The sequence below is a fragment of the Homalodisca vitripennis genome, unplaced genomic scaffold, assembly GCF_021130785.1.
Source record: "Homalodisca vitripennis isolate AUS2020 unplaced genomic scaffold, UT_GWSS_2.1 ScUCBcl_8573;HRSCAF=16729, whole genome shotgun sequence".
Taxonomy (NCBI): domain Eukaryota; kingdom Metazoa; phylum Arthropoda; class Insecta; order Hemiptera; family Cicadellidae; genus Homalodisca; species Homalodisca vitripennis.
The window spans coordinates 1795-23182 of NW_025784685.1; the positions used below are offsets into that span (position 1 = coordinate 1795).

Consider the following 21388-nt stretch of genomic DNA (forward strand, 5'->3'; position numbering starts at 1 on the left):
CTATCACAAGTGTCCGCAGTGTCCGTGGGTCAATACAGCTATTCTCGGACCACAATGGCCATAAAGAGGGCCATAATTAGTTAGGAGTAAATAATCGAGAGGGAGCTAAAAATCACGAAAACAATAAGGGGAGGGACTTAAGGCCAGGAAACAATCGCTCATTCTCAAACACTCCACCATCATTCCCTATATCTAAAGAAAATTGGAAACAACCAAGATTCCTAATTCATCTCAGTAGATTGAGTCATTTTAAAAGGTTTAGTTGATAGACTCAACTCTTATCATCTTGGACATGTTACGACTGTCCACTCGAAAACCATAAACAGTTTGTCCCCACAAAGGCGTAAACAACAAAGTGGGGATAACTAAAGGAAATTTTGGGTTTCTAGAGAAAAACTAAAGAATTTTCCTCAGAAATCCAAAAAACGTCCCAAAAATGAAGAAATATCAAGCGGTTTTTTATTTTTTTCGACAATAACAAACGAATTATGTAGAAAAGTTATCACTCAAGCTGCAAAGGCATATGATAGTTTCCCAAATCCAATTATATCTTTCCAAAATAATATTTCTAAAAACTGCATGGGACATCATCAACAATAACAAAGCAAATCAGAAGTAAGCAAAAAACAAATCCAATTAAAAAGTGGTTGATAGACTTGTGGAGCGAACGCGAGTGGGAGGTTGCAAAATAGGTTTAACAGATTCTTTCGGATCTGTGGCTTGTGAGCAATGGCCCCATTGGCCCATCAACCCCACCCACAAGGAATACACAAGACGTAGGCAGTGTCCCAGTAGCCTTCCCTAGGCACTTCGGCACCCTGTCCAGATTGAGGAAGAGCCTTGAAAAAATAATTCAGCAGTTTTCCACAGACCAAAACAAAAAACAAATGGATTTAAATTCAATGTCAACGTGGCATCATAAAAAAAATGTTCAAAGCATAATTGTGAGACCATTAACCCAATTAAGTAAAATTTCTCTTTTGAACAAGGAGTTTTTTCCCCCCTTACTCCTCACAAACCGCTAATGTAACACCGGCCGCTATTTTTCAAGAAAGACGATCCTCCAATAAATCCCCCACAAAAGTACCGCGGCCTTGTCTCAATTTTGCCAGTTATGAGCAAAATAATTTCGAAAAGCATTTTCTTGACACGAACTGTCTTACAATTTTTGAATATAAAAAAGCACAACCAGCTATCGGAAGACCAGTTAGATTTGGCTTCAGGGAAAGGGACAAGTCCGACAATAGAGCGCAGTTTTAAATCTTGTCGACATAGACATGGTTTTAGAGGGATCTAGAACGATCGGGATCAAACACATTGAGTGTTGTTTCACTGGACTTAAGTCGAATAAGCCATTCGACCTGTGTTGAATCCAATGTTACAATGCTTGAAAAAAACTTGAATCTCATGGCATCCGAGGCGTGCCTACTCCAGTGGAGGTCCAGATTCATTTCTAAGCCATAAGAACTACAAATTGTCCAAAAATCTCAAATAAATTATCTGAATCCAATTCACACTGAGTTTATGGTGTCCCACAGGGCTCATATTCTCAGTCCCCTAATTTCTTATTCCTGATCTAATGTCATATGATGTAGGAGTTCATCACTTCTGCACGGAAGATTAGTGCAATATGCTGATGACACGAATCTCTGTTTCACTAGCAAATCAAAATTGACTTTGGAACAGCATAGTTTTGTTGAAATTAACAACTGTGTCCAAAATTTTAACAGCCTCAATCTTAAAACAAATTCTGCAAAATCCAATTTTATAAATTTTGCTTTACGACCAGTAGATAGTCATGATGAGCCAGCTGTTATGTTGGCTGACACTATGCTGGAAGAAGTATATTGTTCGAAATTCCTGGGAATATACCTAGATCGAGGGTTGACTTGGAACGATCACATCGACCACGTTTGCTCCAAATTGGCCTCAGGCATTTATGTTTTGAGGTCTCTAGCCAAATACTGCCCGACCTCAAGTTCTGATGATGGCGTATTATGGCTTGATTTACCCCCACCTCACTTACGGGCTGGTGTTGTGGGGAGCTTGTGCAAACAATCAATTCCTGAGAGTGTTCAAGCTGCAAAAACAAGCGATCCGCATTATCGCTAAGTTGAAATTTAGAGAGACGTGCAAGGAAGCCTTCAAAAATTTGCAACTGTTGACGCTGCCCAGTCTCTACATCTTGGAAGCTACTCTGTTTTGTATGTCTAAATGTGCCATGACGAATGGCCGAGACATATATATGTATGAGACTAGAGGCAGAGATTAACTACCGAACTGGTAGACACAGAACGGTGGTTTATGAACGCTTGCCTTCACAGGCAGGTGTTCAATTCGTCAATAAGTTACCAGATTCAATTAAAAACACTTCAACACTCAAAGTGTTAAAAACTCGTTTGAAACGCTTTTTTAGTGTCAAAAAAATTTTATAATGTTGACGAGTTTTTTGCTTATGATTGGGAGACCACCAATTAAAAAGACTGACAAAAAATTCGTCGCTGGAAGTGGGAATAATTGGTGAATGAATGGATGTGGGTACGTTTGCAAAATTGTATGTTTGAATGAGATTTCTTGTGGTGTGTTTGACAAAAATTTTAGCCAGTGAAAAAGTATAAAATATGACATTTGCCATGCGTTGTATAATGTTCCGGCAAATAAAAAAAACTGATTTGATTTGATTCACTCGCTGCGCGCTCAGAAAACTGATTTTGGAAAAAAAAACCAAACTATCTCAGGTCTTTTATGAGTACGCATATTGAAAAAAGTGTTTATATATTATAATTAAAAAAACTTTAAGATCAGCAAGTTGGAGGTGTATGTTTTGGGTCAATTTTTAAATAAACCATAGGATAAAGTTAAGAAAAACATAGTTTTGTAAACTTTGGGAGTATTTTACGCTCTTTTGACTTTAAAATAAATACAATTCAAACATAACGTAGTGGTGGGAAGGGTTGACATAAAGTGAACTGGAACTTTACTCATCGTTCACATTTTCAGACATGATGAGCTAAATTCCGAGCACATATGTTGGTGTATACACGTAAAGTAGGTTAGCGTTTAGTACTAGAATAATAATATATTTTTATTGTAAATTACTCTTATTATTCCCAAGCAATACCTATTTAAATTCGTTAAATAGTATCACTTATGTATTTTTATTTACTGATGTATTTTATTGAAACAATAAATCACGTTGATAAAATAATACCAACCAAAATTATACTAGTAGTTTTAGTATTACTAAGTTAATAGTTATAAGCGCTTTTAAATATTTATGAACCTATGTGGATGAAAACAGACCGTCTGTGAGTCTATCTGTTTGTGCAATATCAAAAAATCCAATAAAGAAAAGAATGTCGAATTTAGTACGGGTGTATGACTTGCCATAAAACTACGTTATGTCCTTTATACAACCTTGACATACTTCAGTAGATGGACTGGAAATAATCCTTGAGTACATTCAGTAAGCATATCTCAAAATTTAAATAACTTGAATATTCAAGAAAAAAAATTTAAAAAACTGTCTGAAAATTTCTGTGAAAATGCAACAGCCAATTTCATACCAATTTCATTAATAATACTACGCGTAATTTACTTAATCTACTACTTAATTAGTTTCAAAGATCAAAAAAAGAATCTATTAGAAACACTGAAACCTCTTGAAGAGGAATTCATGATATTTCACAGCTAAAAGATAACTCTATGTTAAACACCATTGAAATATTTTACGCAGTTACAACTTTCTAATACTAGCACTACCAAACTGTACAAGAAACTGACCCTATTCTCCATGAGGACGGGCAGATTGTCAACGACTGCCTCGTACCAGATGAGCCACAAGCAGTTGTTGAGTGCCAGTGAGATGAAGAGGTTCTTGTGGATCTGGATCCTTGTGCACGTCAGAGACCTGGTAAATATCATATCATGAAAACCTAGAAACGTCCAATTGACCCTCTTGTGACTAATCAGGTAGCTTTTAAACATTTAGATTTGTTGTCCTCATATTCTTTGAATTCTCTCAAATTTTATAAATCATGGGATGTTTTAGAGTTTTAATGTCATTATTATTGTATTGTATATTATTGGTTCAGCTGAAGTGAAGCCATGTCACTCGAGGGGTTGTACATTTCTGTCTGCCCGCAGAGATTTCAAAAACTAACTGACCAATAGTGTTTGTATTTTGCTTCAAACTTCATTTCCAAATAGATAAGAATAAGTTCTACGATGGATCATATCTAGAAGATTGAAATAAGCTATGGGCTTCAAATCTAGGCAAAGCCTGTTAGGCGACACGTTGTATGTAGACTTTTACCTTGTAGATTTGTATTATATATAACACAACCAGTCCTTTTTATACGCTTTGGCATAAGATTTTACCGAACAATTAAGACTTAAATCATTACATCCTACGCTATGGAATTCGGGAAATCAATCAAGAGCACCATTATGTCCCTTATCTGATGGCCAAATGTCCATATTTAGCGGTGTAGCAAAGTGTAGGTTATAGGAATTACTCTGCCCAAGAGGTCTCTTTCAGAGCACCAAAACCAAATCTAAGACGACCAACATCATTAATGAAACAGGTATCCGCAATATAAAAACTTAAGAAATTACCATTTTACGTGTTATTTGATATAACTTACTATCATGGGTCCTATTGAGTTGTTTGGCTGTCGTATTGTTAAAAAAGACTTCCTGTAACCACCAATCCTTTTCATAGATTGCAAATCTGCCCCTTTAACCCTCCAACTATTGTTCATCAAAATTTTTATGAACACACACCCATTTAAATCACTCATTACAGTATATTCCGGCAACGTATCGATTCGATTCATGCACCATTGGGATTCGGGAAATAAAAGCCTAAGGAATACTATAGTTTTATTCCTCTTTGTATTGTAGTTGCAACGTACCAAGTTCGTAGTTTTTGAACGTAAAAGAAGATGATGCAATTCATTGTGACCGCCATGTTGTCGATGCCGTCTGAGTTGTTGATGTGACGAGTCGTGTTTATTAGTAAGTTTTAGTAGGTTTATTTGTGTTTTAGTGTTGTGTTTAGTGTGTGGTGAATTGTTAAATATTGCAGTAGTGCAAATAAATATATTTTAGAATAAATAAATTTCTCGAAAATTTGTCGCAAAAGTTTTGAGTAATGACAAAATGAAACATTTTTCGACTCTTCAAAAAAAAGTTATGGAATTTATGTTACTACTGCTGTATAGTTTACTTCATTCTGAGTAATAAAATATGCAATATAACATGTATTGAAGTAAAACTGTATTAGTAAAACTTTTATTAGCAAACTCTTACATATACACCCTATTTTCACAATTTATGCGCATCGCTGCTTTTTGTTATATAGTGTTATTATAGTTTCATAAATTTGTATAATGCTTATGTGTTTCTGAAACTAGAATAAATTTGACACAAAATGGCTATCCTCATTTTTATAGTTTTTCTTACTATAACTTGGTTTGCTAGGTGTGGTCCCCCCCAAATTAAAAAAAAAACTTTTGAATTTCATGGAAAAAAAAAATATTCAGTAAACATTTTTTTAAGGCCAAATATAAACACTAATATTATTATATGTTTTAATTCTGAACACAAAAATATATACTTCTATATATATATTAACTTTTAATTTATATTTTTAATACATTTTTTAAAAAACCCTTGCACGAGGCTCGAAACATGCCGCCACTACAGGAAAAAATGACTGCCAGTTGGAGGGTTAAACATAACTAGATCAACTACGAACATTCAGAGACATTTTTATGTGTCCATCCCACAATATACAGCTGCACTGTTTTCAGAAGTGTTTTAATTCTGAATTAGAGTTTATAAAAAACGTTGGCACCATTTACATTTCCCGCATTCAGTAACCTATTTTCTATTTTTCATTATTGTTTATGTTATACACCCTACTTTACAAGGTTAAGAAGCACATATCAAAGGACAAATACAAGAGCGTGTTCGTTAGAAATTGATCTAAAAACACTCTTTTTATACATAGTATTACAAAATATAAATTTTACAAAGAAAAACAAAGCAGAAATAGAAACTTGAATTATTTTAAAACATTATTTTAATGTAACCCCACAAAAGATAAAATTTTGAACCAGTGAATTGTTTTTAGAAGAGCAAGATATATACTTTTTATTTCAATTTAAGGATGAGTATTTTTGACAACGTAATATTACCTTTGTTAATTCAAAGGGTTTTCAGATCAAAAGAATGTTCTCAACAGAAAGGCTAACTCAGAAACTAAAACGAAAGTGGAATCACTTACTTGAAGTAAAAGAATATTATAATTGAGATGATAAGGGCTGCCAGTGACACCGTGTAGCCAGTCTTGTAAATGAAGTTAACTTGAGTCCTTAACTGAAACAGACAGACAGATCCAGACAACTTAACTTTGCTGACTACCTCCTTGTTTGAAAAAGTTCTAATGTTCAAGGTATTTCACTTTCACACTGAAATTACTTCTCTAGCTTTGTACTTTTCATGAAGGTAATTTTTACCTCCAGGACTTTTAGAGAGTTACGCTAAAAATTTATATTAATTGCATTTTTTTTTTATGTAAATGTAATTACATTATTTTAACTGTAACAGAAATTTGAAACCCACATATAGATTTTTTAATGTACTACTTCTTATAATTTGAACATACTTATCGTGTGTTTTTATTATTCCTCTGATTTAATCTGTAATAATCATGGCCGTTCTATTTTTTTCACTATTTCATGTTGCTAAAGAGCCAGAACATTTTCAACAGATTATTGATATTAAATCGTGTAAATTGGAAAAAAGACACCTTCAAGAGCAAAGTTTTTATAAGTATGCGCTGCATTATATTAAAACAAGGATATGTGAAGCAAAGTTTTACAAGTAATAATGGTAAACTTTTTGCAAACTTTTACACAATCTTCATAGGAAAAATATTTTCACAATACTACTAAAAACGATAGTTTGCGTAGAAATCAAACAAATCTGTATAAATCAGAAACTTTTTGATGCAGTAGATGAAAGATATCAGAGAAGAATATGAAATGAACCTCCGCAGATGGGAATTGTCTTTCATTAGCCGCTTCCGCAGTGGAATTGGGCGATGCTTCTACTGGAAATTGAAATGGTAAAAGGCCGAAGATAGTCCTGCGATTGTGTAACGGCCAGGTAGAATATAATTCACATCGAGAATGAGTGTCCTTAGCGATCCTTTTCTGGAAAAATATATTTTTCCTTCATGTTTTATGTTGCTATTTTGAAACTAAGCTTACACAACACACACGCAAACAAAAATTGCATAACATTCGAATATTTCTTCAAGAACGAGCATAGAAGAAAACTTGTAATTATAAGGTTGTACATTATCAATATCCCTATGTTATGAATTTTTCTTATGGTGTTAATGGAGCCAGTTTTGTTTTTTTGGAAATCCCATCAATCGCCACTAATCCATGCTATACAATAAAAATGTAATATGATTTGTCTGATTTATTTAGCAACCTTAACTGTTTCTAAAAAAATAACAAAGTGAAACACAGTCATGTTGCTTTTTATATTTTCAGTCAAAATTTTGTAAAAACCATTGTTTTTTAATGTAATTTTTAAGATTTAGTAACTTATATCACTTAATATTACATGATTCTTGCAGCATAGGTTTATGGCGTCACATATATATATTTTTCATGAAAACTCATATTATTTTATAAATTCGTATTTACAGAAAATTTTACAGTACTTTCATACTAATCACTTTATTAGTTTGATTATTTGGATTCCAAAACTTTAATACCTGTCAATAATGATTTAATAAAAAAGTTTCAGAAGAAGAAACTTTTCTGTCATTAAGTACATTATATATCCGTTACGAAAAATGGGGGTTTTTTTAACAGAAGTAACTCTAAACCGCCATCAGAAAGTAAACCACGAAAAATGCGAATGAAATACAGTGCTTTTAAAAAGTAAAACTTTGATTTCTAAAGTTTGTTACTAAAGGACTACTTCAATGTTACGGGCCTTTTCGCCTAATCCTTGCACATTTATCAGATATGAAGATTTTAAAATTTGCCCAAAGCATTGCACTTCCAATCTTCAACCTGAATAAATGTACAGCTACCCCTAATGGACACACATAGTGAGTACACAACAACAACAACACCATTCCTACTGACCTGTAAGTCCTCCATGTCAACACAAGTTGTGTAGTTGGACCAGGTCTTGTTGCTCTCCGGATGCTTGAACCATGATCCATCTTCTAGACACACTCTCAGTCCGTACCCTGGCAGGCAATCGTAAAATATATTTCCTTTATACCTAAGTATTCTGGATAGTATATTAGAGAAAACGGAGGTTTCTCAAATATATTGTACATTTCTTTGTTTTTTATACAATCTATAGTCTTACCACGCATTCGTTTTAATTTAGCTACTAAAAGACGATATTTTAGAATGCTTTCATAATATTTGTATCATAATAGATTTTCATGTGTGGTTCAACATAGTAACGTATTTCTTGCATAGTACTTTAGCTGTCTGTTTCCTTATTTTGGTAAATGTTTGAAATTTGTAACTGTATATCAGCTATTAACCAATAAATTCGAATTGAATCCCAAATTTGGTAAGATGTGTGCCTACAACATTTACACGTACTTTTACATATATCTCTTACAAGTCTAATTCTCTACTTTGCTTGGCTTGTCCAAGGTGGTATTTTCTTCAAAACATCTATAGCAAAGTTGTATAATTATAAGCTTGATATTATTTTTAACTCTTCTTTAATAAAAGTCAAAAAAGTTTCAAAAGCTTGTACACACAAACAGCCAGAAATCTAAACCATTATCAATATAATTTCAACTAAAAAAACTCTTTTCAAACTGGTCTGATTTAATTTGAAGTATAGCAGCGTTTGTTTCCAATAGTGATAGTTTAAACATTTCATGTTTACACCTCCATATCTTAAACTTCATATATTTGTATTATATATGAAGAAAGTTTAATCCATTCCTTCTAAGTCTACCAAGACCGAAAACAAGAATAAATTTGTGTCTTGTGTTTCATTCAATATTTACACAATCAATTAAATCTAACGATTTTCACCTTTTCTTCAAATTATGTTTACATCTGAATCTGTTTCAAGACACATTTCAAAGCTCTGAAGTGTTAAAATAAATATTAATAACACGTAAGTTATATAACTCACTTTTAGGGTCGAAGCCCAAGATGAAAAAAGGACATGGGAAATATGCCACATCTCCGGCTGAAGTGGCGTTTATGCAGGTCCAGCCGTCGAACTCCCTGGGGCACATCACTTCTGTGACAGATATTAGTGTGAATTTTTACACTGCTCGCCAGACACAATAAAAGTTATGGAACGAACGCAAAAACAAAGTAAAATTGCTTTTCAGAACACACTTGTCCTCTGTTACTGGCATTCCACCGCCAACAACAGATAACTCCTTTTCCCTAATAACAGACATATTACAACAGAGTTTACTTTATTTTTCATACACAAAAATTCTAATTAAAATTTCTTTATTGCCTTATCTCTTATACAATACATAATGTGTAACAATCATCATAATGTTTTTTTCAAATTATAACAAACTCAGAACATTGAGGCACCAGTCAAACAAACAGTTTATGCTCTTATAACTTACTCATTAGCGCCAATATTCCACCACCGAGTGGTATGCGATAAACTCGTCAGCACTTTAAAATTCTTGGGATAAAAGTGTTCAAACAACTTATTTACGCGTTGAGCGTTTGGGCATACCTAATCAAATTTTGCAATGAATTCATCGTTTGCATTGTACCTTTCCAGTCATAACAGCAAAAACAATGTCATTTATTCATTTATTAAACACATTTTAATTTCTATAATGCATTCCTGATTTCTGTGTTCTATTTCCTTGATTAAATCGTCTAATTATGAGCTAATTAATTAGATCTACTGTACTCTATTTCTGTTTGCTTATTATACAAACAAAATATCAATAAATTATTTCTTTACAATAAAATAAAAACACCTTTTTATTTAGGGCCTTTGCTTTCGTGGAATAATCATAAAAATAATTTTTAGGGCAACCTCTTTTATAATTATCTCTCTGTTTTTTATTTAAACACGTTGGCAGTTAATAGAAAGTATTTAGCGTCCTATATTTGAATAAATTCTTTCAAGCTCCACGAGATGTCCTGTGTTAGTTCTAAAACAGTTCCATAATCGAGTCAGATTATTTTAAGGGCCTAAATGTTTCTACTCGAACATCCGCGAGCAGTTTCTCACCTGATGTGTTGTCCACTCTTGAGGGAAGACGATCACACTCATACCGACGCAATCCAATCACCTGATCCAGAGTATGGCCTTCCGGCAGAGTAGACATCACGATCCTGGAACAAAGCAGAGTCCATCAAACAGTTGATAAGGACTTTAAGTTGTCTTTCTGTCAACCTGATCTGAGCAAAAATGGTGAAATCAATGCTAACAATGACTGAGTATGTAGGGGATTTGGAGTTTTTTTATCATCAAATCTATGTATTGTTTTCATATACTCTCTTTGCTTCGTTTCCCTGATACGTAAAATTAAATTTAAAATCATAAATAACTTTTTAGGTATTGCAAAATTGTCAATTTTGTGTACACCTTTGTTTAGGTAGCTCAAAGATGGTTTCCAGGGAGTATACAAAAAAAATACACATTTGTGAGAAATATTTCAAATTTATGACTTCTTCAACACTTTTCAATTGCGTTTAATTATTGTTAATAGATACCTCACAATTGCTTAACCAGTTACGTCTGACAATGGTCATTACAATGTTAGCAATTTCGATTCGAATAGGAAATTTGTTACATTTTAGATATTTTTCCACTCCTTCTCACATACTGACACTTTTTCAGCTTTGAAAAGTATATTTTCTGCATGAATAAGGAGGACTAAAATAATAGTTTGGCACAAAACATAAAACCTATTTGCTGATACCCATAACGTTCAAATTGCCTCAATTTTCGTCAAAATGCTTCGTTATTTGGATTATGAGCATTTTGGTGCTAACTAACTCGGACTATAATAGGATAGATTATAGGTGATAAAAATCGCTTTTGTATATAATGTAAAAATCTGTGAGAAGTTTAGGATTATCTTTCACACCTGTGTGGAGTTGGATGGTGTGAAAAAAATATCCGCTAGCATTTATTTCCCATAGTTTCACATATTACGCAAAAACTATGTTATTTATTAGCAACAAACTTAGAATTATAATATCGTAATGTTTAACTCATGACATCCAATTCCCTACACACCTACTTCTTTATATAATTCTAAATTTTCAATTCTGCAATCATGATTTATATTTATAAACATCGTTTATATGATGATTATTACAAGGTAGGAATACGCCACACCACGAGTCGCGTAACAGCATTTTCTGAGGCTGCATACAAAATGTCAACTAAGTAGCTCATTTCATTCTCAAGATCTCCTGCGGAAAGATAAGCAGACATCAATTCAAACGGGGAAGAAAGGTTTACACTCCCGGCAGACAAAAGAGAAATTGTGTCAGCCTACTGAGTGATAAGCTTCAATGACGCTCAGCATATTCCATGGTTGGACATGCACTATAGAACTCAATCTTGTCTATGTTGTTAGCAAAAATCTTCAAATGAAATCTTTCTTGAGACATTTTTTTACTTCATAGATTAAAATTTGTGTTTATCAAGTTTTAACTCTAAGCAGTGTTCAAACAATGAATGTTTTGGTGATAAAATTGTATTCAGTTTATTAAAAAAATTATTTATTCTACTATTTTTTCTCATTTTCATCATTGATACCCAAAGACCAATTTTACAATATTCACTGTTGCTCAGCCATTCCAATTCCATGGGTATTACATACACCATCATCGAACTCAATGTTGCTTATAAAAAATCGAATCATTACGTAAAATTCTATGTCCGTAGGTCAGTTCGTTTTCGAGATATCGTATGGATGGACAGACAGAAATGAATGACTTTTCAAATCCCTCGAGTGATAAAACTTCACTAACGCTCAGCCAATTATTTTTTGGTCCCTAAATAAATTATTCGTAATTACTCCTATTTATTTTAGAATTTGTGTTTATTGCGTGATAAATGTACAAAACTCTAAAGTCGGTGTGAAAAGAGACATCCCCAGAGGAATTTCTAAGATGGTGTTTTCACTGTGTAGGTTTAAGTCCCAGATGAGAGCTCCTCTTCATGGATGAGGTAAATGGGAGAAGACAGCAAAGCTTTCACTCGTGTTTCACAGTTAACTGGACTAACGAGTCAACCCTTCCTTAGCCAGCTTAAGGGAGTCTACTCCTCATCCGTTCATTACTTATTCACTTTAGCCCTTTGTGAAATACCCCAGTTGAAGAAAAAGTAACTCCAGAAAAGATACTTTAATACTGTTGACTTCATTTAATAATTTTACTAAACCATTAACCATAAATAAATGTATTTATAGCTCATATTTTGTATAGTATATTCAATCACATCAAGATACCAAGTTGGTATCGTGCTAGTATGTACAAAATAGCGACCGCTTCGAATTAGCAATGTTAACGATAAAATAATGCGATGAAATTATATGACTGTTAATATGAGTTGTAGGAATACCGTCGTTTTAGTTACATTCTGCTACCTCTGGTATCTCAAAAACTACTTAATATACAATAAATTTTAAGTGGGTGAATTCAACTACTTTCTACTTTTTAATTAGAAGTAAAAACATATTTTTTTAAATTTAAAACGTTTTTTACCATTTGCCTATTTGGCGACCAATTTTAACATTTACAATGGTACACGCTATATTATCATGCAGTATTGAAAATAAAATAAAATTTTTGAACATTTTTATTTTTATTTTCTAACACTAAAATGGCAATATCTTTAACTAATATTTTTATTAGTCACAACCTATTATAGTTCTCAAAAATTACATTTTGGCGTATATAATAACCGTTGTATAACTAATTTCGAACGCAATAAAAGATCAAATGGCGTTATTGTTAAGTGGACTATTATTATCGTGTCTAGTTTCAGTAATAAAACCTTGGTGTAGTCAATAAAATACCAGCACGTGTATAAAAAGTTTAATATTAAAACATAATGACCACTATAGCCAACAATCAAGTCACATCATAAAGAGACAGCTTTATATTTTTTGAACCCTTGCAGATATAGTATTAACACTTCGTACACCAATATTAAACTTAAATATTTAAAATTTTTTATACAAATATATTAATTTTCAACATATCAGGAGACGATCCACCAGGATTGAAAAAGTCACAGATAAGAGTTTATTCTATAAAAACAGAAAATGCTAACTGAAACAGAAAACACATGTCCAATTAGGGTGTTTATAAGTAGAGAGAAGCTCTCAGATTTTAGCTTAAAAATACGTATACCGTATAGCTCTAGTTCCGAGCGTAATTAATTAAGAAGAATTCCATTATTTAATGTAGAGAGAAATGTAATACACTGCTAAAACATTACGTTAATTAAAATTGTTATATTATAAATTTCTTTGTCAGATTAATTATATTGTTCACATTCTAAAATGAGTAATATAGAAACGTAAATGCTACCTAGAAAAATTCTAAAGAATGTTACAATTCTTTTCATGTCTTTCCGTGATATTCTATATATTTAGACTTTAACTGGTAGCAATACAGGAAACAAAAGTGTACAACATGGCAACAGTGGAAGGACTGTAATTGAATTTTTAACAGCTCACATACCCACCTACAGTTTTCGTTCTCCTCTATTTCGTTGATGGAATGTTATAAATTTTATGTGCTTTAGATCTAATTCTTGTTATCGAAATCGAGCAAATTTTTGGACTTAGTTAATCCCAAAGTATCATTTCTGAATACAAATATATTAGAAAACGTTTAGTGAATAACTTAATAGTATGCAAATATGTATCATAACGTTAAATAAAACAATAAACAAAATTAGTACCATTTTTTACATAACCCTAAGAATTCCAATTCCAAGTGCCTTACGTACACACATGCACAGGTTTTTGTTAGATTTTGTTTAATAACAATTCGTAGATAGTATTTTTAATGCTTTAAATTATTTTATTTTGTTATTGTTGTCATCACACTCCGTCATTAAGGCCTCAAAATACTGTTCTAAAAGGGTAGAGGTGCACTTTTTTTTAAAACAAAAACAAAAAACAACCATTTTTCATCACATAAAAAGGATCTTTAGTTTATGCATTTTAAGAATATATATATATATATATATATATATATTATCCCAACGAATATTATACAGTGTGTCATTTTTAATACATATAAACTCATTATTATCTGTTATAGCTCATATAGCTTTACAAATGTTTGCACTTTTAGTTATAACCGTTGCTAGATTATGAAAATAATATTGTTTAATTTAATAAATATTAGATTTAATGGGAGTCAGATGGTCCTATTTAGTTCATGTTAAATTTATTAAGATTGATGTACTTTATTTTACAAAGTATAAAAGATCAAATGTTAGTTTCCGTTTTATTTCAAAGTTTTGATTTTTTTTATATTTCAAAGACTACTAATTACGTACTACTAAACATTTTATTTCTATTTATTTTTTGGATTTTCCCAGCTACATGTTAAGTCTAGTTTTCTGCAGAAATCGAACCAAAAATCATCTTGATACATTGAGTGGTTCGTAAGAAATGGTACAATGACTGTAAAAGAACAAAACTTTCGGAAATCAAAGTTTTTGTAAAATATATGACATTATAAATGTAAAAACCAACCTAAGTACAATTCCTGGAGCATATGAAGGGTTCTCCTGCTCTTCATAATGATCCTCAAGTTTCCTTTTAACCAATATTTGTTTTTGTCTACATTTCTTTCATATTCTTCTACAGCTTTTCTCTTTTTCCGGGTTCTAACCTCCTCAGCTTTTTTTCATACGTTTAATTCAGTTCTTCCCAGGACATATTCCAATTTCCTTCAGAATCTTACATTGTATAATGTTTCCTGGTTGTATTAAGCTATAGCTTCATAGACACCTAACTAAAATGTACTTTTTGTACAAGTGCTTTTTGGCACCCATGACCATATTACGCTATTTAACAACTCTGCAGCATTCTGAGTTCCGCCATGTAAGTATCTGTGGAGCAGGGCAGGGTATGTTTGAAAAGTTCTTGAATATAGGCTTCAATTGTTTCATCACTACTCTGGAAAGGTGTGTATGCTGATTGTAATAATATTTTGCGCTATTCTCCTGTTCCTTCTTGTACTCACATCAGCTATCTGGTCCAGAAGGACATAGGCCGTGAGCGGGATCACTATTTGAGGTGCCAGGTGAACATATTCAGGCCACACAGCTTGCTTCATATTTTTCAGATTAGCCACAATCCGCCTAATGGTTAGCCCATAATAGATTTGGATTTCATTAATTTCCAGTATTTTTTAGACGCCCACGGCCTCCAATAGGCTTTCATCTTAAAGTGTTGTTTTCGGGCATTTTTTCTTCAAATTAAGAAGAATTGAATATTTATATATATATATTTAGCGAGTTGGACTTAATACTCGATTTCTGTTTTTATTCGTCTTAGCAATGATCTTGGCATTTTATTTTTCAGTAAAAACTAACAATCAAACGAAATACGACCACTTTTCACTTTTTCAACCACAGACACCACTAGCAAATAAAGTCACCGCGGTGCCAAAAAAACGACAAATAGAATACAGCTAATTTCTGACATCAGTGTGACATCAAGTGACATCAATGTGACATCAGTTTTGTGAATTTGAAGATATCATTGCTTCCAATATGCTCTCTAACTCCAAACTCTACAAATGCCTTACTAAAATAACTGAAATGTGTACTGTGTAAAAGTCGTAATTTTCAAAAACATCAAATTTTTATGAGGATGTCTTTTCAACGCACGTATGTTTTATGCCATAACGTTTTTTTAATTACTTGCGGAATAGAATAGTCTTTGTATCAAATTTGGTCTAAAAGTATGTATACTCAGATAAGCTAAGAAATAAAATCGATATTTTTCCGATTTTCACCATCCGACTTCCATTCAATCTTTGAATCTGAACGCCTATCACGCCCTATTTGAATAACATTAAAGATCCAAAATCCACTAGGGTGGAGTCCTTATGTGTATGTTTAGTCATAGAAAAGGCACCCTTTTTACAGTGAGCTCTTCTAATTGGCAAACCAATTATTAAAGGTTCTTGTTGGAAACCAGGGGTCTTTTTCTGTACAAAAAGGCCTTAGTGTATTGATTCTTAATAGTTTTTTTTTTAATATATGAATCATTGTTCATTGTTTAGTGATACACTGTATCTATATGTGCCAAGATCCAGTGCCTTAAAATTTGGTCGTGTATCAACAAGGTTTTCAAAAGTGATAAAGGCTTAAAACTTTCCAAACTTCATATTTAAAACATAATAGAACACCAAAAAGCGTCGCGAAGGGACACTGATAATTATTACAGAACTCTTGAGCAATCTTTATCAACTGGTAATTTTATAATTGTCTTGGTTGAATATTCATTATAGTGGCTGTTAAGGTTTTAAGAATTGCAAAACAGCTGCATAGCTTAACAAGTAAACACGACATCTCTACAGGCATAGTAGTTCTTGAATATTTTTAACTAATCGTGGTACCCTAAGGGCTTCATTACATTCGTCTTAAACAAGTTTGATCAAGTAACTGGACTGTTCCAATATAGTGGTTACGTAATTAGAGGAAAGGGTTGACCTATTGTATAGCTCTCTATGTATAATGTTTTACGTGTGTGTTTTTTTATTAATTTATATCAATTTTCACCACACTTTCTCCAATGAAATTCTTTATGTATGAGCACCCCTTCTTAAAACGATGACACAACTACGCGAAATAACTAGCCAATTCTTTGTTCAACCAAGCAGGAAAATTTAGTCTATAAATGCTTTAGAAAATTTCACGTGCCAGAACACTGTAATAAAATTTCTAAAGTTTGTGTTTAAAAATTAATCATGTAAGATATTTGTTTTATTTAATAATTATGGATAAAGTGCTGTGAGTGTGAAGTGTGATGCCACACTTAAACAAACAAGTGACAAGAGCAAAGCGCTCGTAAAGGAAACTGTACTACGGTACCCAGTTGGTTCAAGTAGGAATGTCATTAATGCTTGATACTACCTTCTTCGTATGTCACGTGCATTATTAATCTATCTTGTCATTACTTTAAAAACTAAGCATAGCTTGAAGATCCTGGTTGTTAATGAAATGCGCAAACCAATAATCTGATATGGATTCAGATATGGACCTGCTTACTTCCAAAGACCACTTGTAGTTTTTTAAATAAAGTGTATTTAGAAATTTTACGTGTTAATGGATAGAAATCTAATTTATTTATTAAATTTGAAGATAAAAGAAAATTTATGAAATCAGTATTTTTTTTTAAATTACATTATTAATTTATGTAAAAAATCACAATTAATTTATTAAGTTTTTAAAAGTAAACTACATAGCTTTTGGTCTATATTCATTGTTTTTTTACGCGTGTATTCGGCTTAAAAAAAATATATATTATCAAAAGGATACGTTTTTTAGGCATTTATGAAAAAGTCATAAACCAAAATATTTAAAAGCAATCCTCTTTGAAAAAATGTTTATAAGGAGTAAAATGAACAACAAATATCAAGAACTTTTAAGATATCATTTTATTTATTCGATTTATTTACTCTAAAACTGATGTGGTACAACTGATTTTCCGAAAGTGATTTTTTCCATGTCATAGAATGCAAGTGTTAGTGCAGTGATGTTGGACGCTAAAGGTAGAAGACATGTTTCACAATTAGCTAATGGATGTTATTGGACTACAACCGTACTCACCAAGCTCGCCTGTGTCACGTCTAAAAAAGATGCAAATTATACGAGTACGTGAATAATTTTAAATTAACAAGTAGGGTTTAGGTTATAGCAGTTAAGTTTACAATAAAAATATGGATACATCATCAAATAAAAGGTATCAAAGGCATCTTCAAAAGTATTACAAACGAACCTTAACAAACTACATATTTAGAAACGTTTAACAGGGCATTTGTGACTGTCATATGCTATAAAATGTATAACACAACGTTTCTAGGATTGAACTTTATCCTCTTCATCAGGTAGCAATTTATTACGTAATTTTTTAGAAAATAAATATAAAAGAAGAGCATGAAAATAGGTAAAACGTAGTAGATTTTGTATAGATAATGCAATAGCAATAATTTTATAGAAAATTAGGAAACATTTTATCTATGAACTCAGTTACTCAGAGATCACTAGGTAAATCGTGCTAAACTGACCAGCAATTACCAGTGGCGGAGTTAACTTTATTGGGCCTAGAGGCTGAAAATATTATTTTTTTTATTTATCCCTAGATGTTTTAAGCTGGTAGAGAGATGAAATACCAACTTTCCTCATTGGTGAGTTTAGTTTAATCAATCGTAGACAGACGATTGTCAGTTGCTTCATTAAGGTTCGAAGTACTCAGAAAGGACGTAAAGTCAGCAGCTGAAAGTGATTTGCAATATTTTTTTAATTGCATCTCTTAGAGTCGTATTTGAAATATTTTGAATAGCCTTCTTTATTTTTCTTATTGCAAGGTAGGCAAACAAAAAGAGGTAGTGGTGATGCCTCTCTTCCACGAGCAGAAGAGCATTAATTTATAAAGAAACAACGGTACTTTTCTTTAAGTATAAGACTAGATATAATAACACACATCAATCACATCTGTTATAAATGCGGTTAACTACAAGAAGATCATATATCTCCATTAGAGAAAGCATTACTCTTGAGGCAGAAGTGTGGACACAATTGAAAGGATCAGCCCAATCAACATCATCATCATTAAATCCCTAATTGCTATAGTTTCATTGAAGTCATGATCAGTCTATAGTTCCTCAATTTAAGAAAAAAGACTTTTTTAACTGAAGGTGAACTGTTGGGGTGGAATATATCAGGCTACAAGAAGCTAAGTAATACCTTTATAGGGTTATATCTTGATTAACAAGAGCTCAATATAATATCAGTAAGTTTTGAGTAATTGTCCTAAACCTGGTAGAATTCCTGGTATATTCTGTAACTAATTCATAACCTGTAATACTATAAGGGCGTTAACAAACCCTTATTACCAACACAAGGGTTTACTATTACCTTTATCTCGCTCCATCGAACTACTCTACCTTATAAGTAATGCATCAAAGCTGTTTGTCTCACATTAAGTACCGGAACCATTACGTTTAGAGAACCTCAGATTGTTGATAATTTATTTTTTAAGCGTTTAACGAAGCGTGTCATTCAGAGAGGCTGCAAATGTTTCATTTCTGTCCGACTGTCCATGAATCCTGCTCGCACGACATCCCGACCAATTCAAGTTTTATTCAGAGTTTACATGAATCTTCAATTCTATAAAGGCAGAATCAAAATTTAAAATAGTGCAGGTTATTTGGGAAGTGAATTTTAAATTGTTCTTAGTGGTGACAATGATTGCAACGAGAAAATCGCAGAACACAACGAAATGTAAAAATAAAATTAACAAGCTTTTAAAACTTTCATATCAATAGATTTCACGTGTAGCTGGCTCAGAATAATGGTTAAAAAAATTTTAAATTTCAAAAAAAACAAGTTTTTTAAATACTTGTATTTAACATATATTTTGAAAACAACATGCCATATGTAACTTTGATATAAAAAATAATATATACCATATATTTTTTATTTTTTTACTTTTTAGCTTTAACAGTTATTTTGTAAATTCACGAACATATAAAATAGAAACAAAGAGATATCCAGAAAAACAAAGTTTTTTTCAACTATATTATATAGAGATATTTTTTTTATAATTTAAACTATTTCCTAATATTTGACACCATATTTTAAAACCACCCTTTATTGAGTTCAGAAACCAATTAAAACAAGTGAATCAAGACCGGATGCGTGAACTTTAAATCCAAAACCTTGGAATGAAATTCGTATCTTGAACTTTAATAAATTGAAAAATAATCGCACACAGTGTTTTCTACATATAAATGAAACTTCACGCAAAATTTCAAGTCTAGATCTATCAGATCAATCTAGAACAACAAACCAATTGACTTGACATTCTGCACAATCGATGATGCCGTAGATCACAGATATTTTGTCACATGTTGCCGAGCGTTTGCGAACTTATTTTCAATTATATTATGGGTAACAATAGTGTCAGCAAGAAAACTTCGGAATAAATGAATTTTTAAAAAACAAAAAAATTGAGTGCAATCATATGAAATTTGAATATAAGACATACCAACACATGTGTGTCTAACCATCAGTAAGATATTTCAAGAAGGATTTCATTTTTTGGACAATTTTATTTCCACATAGACGAGAATGAATGCTATGGCAGTGCACGTCCATTCATCGGATTTGAACTATCACTCCATTAGACTATATCAATTTATCTTTTGTCGTGGGGGAGGGGGGATTATTAAAATGTCTTATATGTATCTATCTAATCGGATTAGAACTAAGTAGTCAAAATTATGACAATTTATCAAGATTTATATTAATGAATATCAATTTATTAATATCATACTATGAATATATTGATTCAATATTAATTAATCAATATCATATTATCAATATATTGATCAATATCAATTTATCAATATCATACTATCAATACATTGATCAATATCAATTTAATCAATATCATATTATCAATATATTGATCAATATCAATTTATCAGATCAATCTAGATCAATTGGTTTTCGAGATACCGTACGGTCATGCAGATAGATATAATCTGTATACAGACAGTACAGAAATTAAATGTTTTTAGCTCCTAGGGTAATATGATTCGCTAACACTCAGCCAATACTCTTTATTGGTAATTTTAAATACTTTTTTGTCAAACTAATGTTTAATTTATAGTTACTCCTACCGAATTCTGAATAAAATATAAGATTCAATTATTTTTTTAATAAGGTAAAAATAGTCTATATGATAAATAAATCATACTGTTTCGTAGACAATTAAAATTAAAGGAAAAAACAATATTTTGATTTTAATTTGACGCGATATTTTATCGTTTTCTTTGATGAATATAAACTCATAGACAATGTCACTGACAGCAGAAGCCTGCAAGGTCTGGTATATCGTTTATCTAATTATAAAGCAAACATCATATCAAATATCATCCACTCTCTCTGTGTAAACTCTGAAATTGTGTTTTATTGATCTAATTACGTTTCACAACAAACCGTTAAAAGCATCCACAGCAAATATTATGTTGCTTAATAACATCAATTGGATTTTTTTAATGCGTTAGTTATAGGATTAGGATTTCCTAATACGCGTTACTGGTGCTAATTC

The 21388-nt window shown here is 31.9% G+C and overlaps 1 protein-coding gene across 1 annotated transcript; it reads right to left on the reverse strand.

Annotated features, from left to right (window-relative positions):
• Positions 1–746: 746 nt before the first annotated feature.
• LOC124374457 (calcitonin gene-related peptide type 1 receptor-like) lies at positions 747–10391 on the reverse strand (the record flags this gene model as incomplete). Its single annotated transcript, XM_046832667.1, has 6 exons — positions 747–839; positions 3784–3910; positions 6293–6384; positions 8178–8284; positions 9205–9315; positions 10288–10391. Coding segments are annotated over 6 exons (634 nt in total), but the record flags the coding sequence as incomplete, so codon positions are not given.
• Between the last annotated feature and the right edge of the window lie 10997 nt (positions 10392–21388).